This window comes from Fonticula alba, assembly GCF_000388065.1.
Source record: "Fonticula alba strain ATCC 38817 unplaced genomic scaffold supercont2.7, whole genome shotgun sequence".
In the NCBI taxonomy this organism is placed as follows: Eukaryota; order Rotosphaerida; family Fonticulaceae; genus Fonticula; species Fonticula alba.
Window position 1 is genome coordinate 1,004,130 of NW_009242977.1, and position 4,607 is coordinate 1,008,736.

Here is a 4,607-nt window from a genome sequence, read left to right on the forward strand (position 1 = left end):
TCCCCCCCACTCGCCCTCCTCCGGACAGCCCCCGTTGCATGCTCCATCCGCCAGCATGTCCGACGAAGTGGCTCACATTCACATTTTCGACCCTCAGGGCGAAGAGTGGCCCTCACCTCTTCAAATCGGCCTGCTGACAGTTGTATGCCTGTCAATCGCCTCGGTGGTGATCGGCGTGGCCTCTTACATTGTTGTGAGTGGCATTCGCCAGCGGCGCCTCCAGGCGGCCAAGGAGCTGGCCGAGAAGGAGGCCTACGACCGGCGTATGGCCAACTGGTCGAACCCCGGCGACCCGCCGAAGCCCCTGCCCCCGACCTCCTGCCTGTATGGGGTATTCGACATGGAGGCCCAGCGCCCGGTGGTGGAGGCCAGTGCCGCGCGGGCGGCCGTCGCTCTGACCATCGGCCAAGGCCCCGGCATGGGGTCCGACACCGCGTCGGCTCCAGGCTCCGGTCAGCATCGGCACCTGGCCGCCCGGCCATCCATCGAAGCCGGCGCCGGGTGGAACTCCCCGCCGATGGCGGCCGCCGCCAGCATGAGCAAGGACCCTGTCGGGGGGCCCCCCTCGCCGAGCGGCTCGCTCCACGCTTCGGAGCCGGACTACAGCCAGACGGCCGCCCGGCTGCTGAGCAGTGGCGACTCCTCGGCCGCGGAGTACGGCGGCCCGGCGGCCGGGAACCCGGCCTCCTACACCCCGCCCTCGTACTTGGCCCCGCCGGCTTTCAGCGACGCGCTGCTGGAAGGCGAGCTGCTCGAGGCCGGTCCCAGCACCCACGATCTGGCCTATGGCCACCCGGAATCGTCGACCATCTACTTTGACGTGGCCTCCGGCCAGTCGGAAATCTCACTCGGTGGCAGCCGGCTACTGGCCCCCTGAAGAGAGTCGCCCTCGGCCCGCGGACGCTTCACCAGCCCGGTACACACCCGACCACCTTGCCAATGTACACCACGAAAATGGGAAAAGAAGGGAAAGAGTCCCCCATGTGCCCTGGCCTCGGGTCGGTGCTTCAGCCAGGGCGTGGCGGGTGGCCCGCCGATGCCGCACCCTGCCCTTCGGGCGGGAGTCTTCCTGGTGCATGTGCATGGGTGCTTGTGCATAGTCCTGCTCAGACATCCCCTTGAGGAGGGCCCAGGGGGAGGAGGGGCGAGAGAGAGAGAGAGAGAGGCAGATGGAGAAAGGGGGAAAAGTCTATATTTTGGGAGAAGAGCAAAGCGAGGCCGCCAGGGGAGACGCGTCCCAGCCATGTGGGAGCTACTTGGCCGCCACGCGGGCCGGCCGCGCGGGGGCTCCCAGCGGCGAGGAAGTCACCCGGAGGATGATCGCAACAACGGCATCGGCGATGACATCCGCCAGGGCCCCGTTCCCGGTGGACCCGGCACCCGTCCAGCTGAGCTCCACACTTCCGAAGGCCAGATCCGGATCGGCAAGCAGGGCCTTCGAATCGTCGGCCGGAGGCGGGACATATGACAGCCGGACGGTTTCCATCACCTGCGAGTGCGATGGCGCATAGGGGCATGTGCGCGGCCAAGCCCACCACCCGACCGGAGGAGGGCATGATGGGAAGAGGAGAGGGAGGCATGAGGAAAAAAAAAAGGCCCAGCGTGAGTGTGAGCAAGAAAAGGGCGCGCAGAGCGCGAAAGGGAAGCCCCCCCCCACCCCCGCGGAATGTGCCAGGGCCCCGGCCCCGGCAAACCGGCCCAGGTGGATGGCCACATGCGCACCTCGAAATCCACCGAGTCCGGCAGTCGACGCATGTCCACCCCGCGATCGGCCGGGTCGACCAGAGGCCGAACCGAGTAGATGGCCGCCAGGGCTCGGACCACCCGGCGCCAGATCCGGCCACTTGCCGGCGGCTCGGCCCCCGGTTTGGACGGCGCCCCGAAGGAAGGGGGCCGGGTGCCAGCCGGCGGGGCCAGGGGCACGGTCAGCGACTGGGCCACCGCGCCGCCGATGTGCACCACGTGCGAGGTGAAGGCCTCCACGTCCTCCGGTGCCAGGAGGTGGGCCTGGTAGTTGCGCCGGACCAGGACCCCCTCCACCAGGACATTGTCGGCGTCGGGGCCGGCACGGGCCGAGGCGGTGCCGGGATCCCGGCCTTCGACCTCGCCATCGGGGCCCAGCTGCACGGCCACCCGGTCGGCCAGCTTGCCAACCACCGTGGCCACTTGGGGCATCTGCACCCGCAGCGAAACTGCCTCCGTATTTTCCGGCGTGTGAATGACCATGTCCGGGCGCATGGGCCCGACGCCGGCCACCGAGAGGCTGCCCTCGGCCATGGCATGGAGCTGTGACGCAAGGCGGTCCATTTGACCCCGCTCGCCGTGCACCAGGACCAAATGCGCCGGGGCCACCTGGGCAATGTACCCGGCGTTTTGGGTGAAGTCCACGTGTGCCGAGAAGGAGATCGACCGGACGTCCATCTTCAGGGGCTTCTGCCGGCCATCGAGGGTGGTGATGTCCGACCGGGACTTGAGGATGTGCTGAGGGCCGGGTGACCGGTGCGAGCACGCCCCACAGCCCGGCCCCACCCGGTGGAGAGGGAATCCGGCCGAGGGGGCCCCAATGCACGTCCGATGGGGTCAGGGCAAAGACAGCGAACAGGCCCCGCGGCAACGGGCAAAGGTGTGGCAGCAGCGATGAAGCGATCGGGGGAGGGGGGCGAAAAAAAAAACAAACAACAAACAACCCCTGGCCCCAGCCAGGGGGGTTGCCCGTGTCGCACCTTGGCCAGAGTTCCCTCCACGCAGTAGCCCGCGATGATGACCATGTTCCGCTCGTCATCGCACCAGGCGTCGAAAAGCTGCCGCGAGAGGCCGCTCTGGAGCATGCCCGGGCTGGCCACCACCACGCATGGCAGGCCGCCATCACGGCCGTCCAGCAGCTCGGCCGCTCGGTTGGTCAGCGAGGTAATGTGCCGGAAGACAAAGGGATTCCGACGCTCGACATTCATGGCCCGGCGAACGCGGTCGTTCATGGAGTTCGTCCAACGCCGGTACTCCCGGAGGCACATTTCCGCCAGCTCCGAGGCATAGTACACCGGCACATGGCGAAGCTCCGGATGCGAGGCCCAGTACTCTTCCAGGATGAGGAGAAGCTCCTGCGCACGGCCGCTGGCGAAGACCGGCAGCAAAACCCGGCCGCCTCGGTCCAGCACCGTGGTCCGGATGGCCGCGGTGAGGAGCTGCTCGCGCTCGGCGCGCGGCATGTGGTCCTGCTTGCCGTAGGTGCTTTCGCAAATGAGGACATCCACCCCGGGGGCGGCTCCATCGCCGGGGTTGCCTACCAGGGCCGGGAGCTCGGCCGCCGGCAGGTGGCGGTCCTCCTCGCGCGAGTAGTCACCCGTGTAGACCACCCGCACGCCGCCCGGGAACTCCAACGAGAAAACCGCCCCGCCAAGGACGTGCCCGGCGTAGGCCGCACTGAAACGCACCCCGGCCACGGTGACCGATTGGTGGAAGTTCACCTCACGCGCGCGGTGGAAGCACCGGATCATGTCAGTCTCATTGAAGGGAAGCAGGTGCGAGGAGGATGACTCATCAGCATCATTGATGAGGCTCCCGCTGTGTGCGTGTGTGCGTGTGCGTGTGCGTGTGCGTGTGTGTGTGTGTGTGTATATGGGAGAGAGAGGGAGGGGGGGGGGGAAAGAGAGGGACAGACGGGCGAGTGGAGGGTGGGTCAGCAGGCGCTCGGGGTTGATGGGCAGGGCGAGAGGGGCGACCAGCCGTGCGCACCTGACACGCAGGTAATCCTTGATGAGTAGATGCCCGATGGCTTTGGTAGCATGAGTCATGTATACCGGGGCCTTGAAGCCCTTGGTCTGGACAGGTGGGCGCCGCCGGCCAAGTTGGAATGCGTGCAAACGTGTGCAGATGTGAGCATGCGCGCGTGGGTGTCGCGATCGCCGGGGAGGGGGGAGAAGAGTTCAGCCCCGCCGACTAGGTGTGGATATGTGCGCATGCGTGTGTGTGCGCGTGTGCGTGCGCGTGTGCGCATGCATGGGGCAATGGCCGATTGGGAGCTTGCCGCCTGCGTACCCGCTCGGTGAGATACGGCAGAGCGCCGATGTGGTCCAGGTGGAAGTGCGACACCAAGACCAGGTCAATCTTAGCCGGATTAATGTGGTCCAGATAGGGGAGACTCGCGGGGCCCTGGCGCCCAGGGTGGATACCACAATCCAGCAGAACCGAGCAGCCACGGAATTCCACCAGCACACAGGACCGGCCGACTTCGCGTCCCGCTCCGAGAGGGGTCTACATGGATGATGGCCGACCGGGGGGTATGGTGATAGAGGTGGTCAGGCAAGGGGCGACTCATGAGCAGGGGGGGGGGGGGGGGGAGCCGAGACGGGGAGGCGGGCCAGGGCGTACGATCTTCAGGATGTCATCACCGAAGCTGAGGGCCGCCGGGGCCGAGCCATCAAGGGTCTCCCCGGGGCCGGTCGGCGCGCTCGGGTCCACCACCGAGATCCGGTGCCGGAGGAGGTGAGCCTGCTGGTTCTGGGCGTCGGAAGGGGCCGGGTCGCCTGGGTGCGGCCCGGCGCCGCCGGCCACAAGAGTGTCCTGCATATTCCGGTGGAGAGGGGGAGGGGGGGAAGAAAAGAGGCGGG

The 4,607-nt window shown here is 67.5% G+C and overlaps 2 protein-coding genes across 2 annotated transcripts; one reads left to right on the forward strand and one right to left on the reverse strand.

The window, feature by feature from the left end:
• Window positions 1-55: 55 nt before the first annotated feature.
• H696_04426 (hypothetical protein) lies at window positions 56-877 on the forward strand (the record flags this gene model as incomplete). The annotated part of the gene is made up of 1 exon (XM_009498302.1): window positions 56-877. One exon carries the CDS (start codon window positions 56-58, stop codon window positions 875-877), a length of 822 nt encoding a protein of 273 aa, XP_009496577.1.
• A 301-nt stretch (window positions 878-1,178) lies between these two features.
• H696_04427 (hypothetical protein) lies at window positions 1,179-4,607 on the reverse strand. The gene is made up of 6 exons (XM_009498303.1): window positions 4,369-4,607; window positions 4,036-4,251; window positions 3,733-3,818; window positions 2,724-3,561; window positions 1,723-2,481; window positions 1,179-1,489 (listed from the first exon to the last, which is right to left on the reverse strand). Exons 1-6 carry the CDS (start codon window positions 4,564-4,566, stop codon window positions 1,253-1,255), a joined length of 2,334 nt encoding a protein of 777 aa, XP_009496578.1. The 5' UTR covers window positions 4,567-4,607; the 3' UTR covers window positions 1,179-1,252.

Bases quoted from the DNA above. Each gene is read 5' to 3' on its own strand.
- H696_04427 (XM_009498303.1), bottom strand. From the start codon at position 4,566: ATGCAGGACACTCTTGTGGCCGGCGGCGCCGGGCCGCACCCAGGCGAC. The intron at 3,562-3,732 runs GTGCGCACGGCT...ACACGCACACAG, and splicing joins AAGGATTACCTGCGTGTCAG to CGGGAGCCTCATCAATGATG. The intron at 2,482-2,723 runs GTGCGACACGGG...CCCGGCCCTCAG, and splicing joins TGGAGGGAACTCTGGCCAAG to CACATCCTCAAGTCCCGGTC.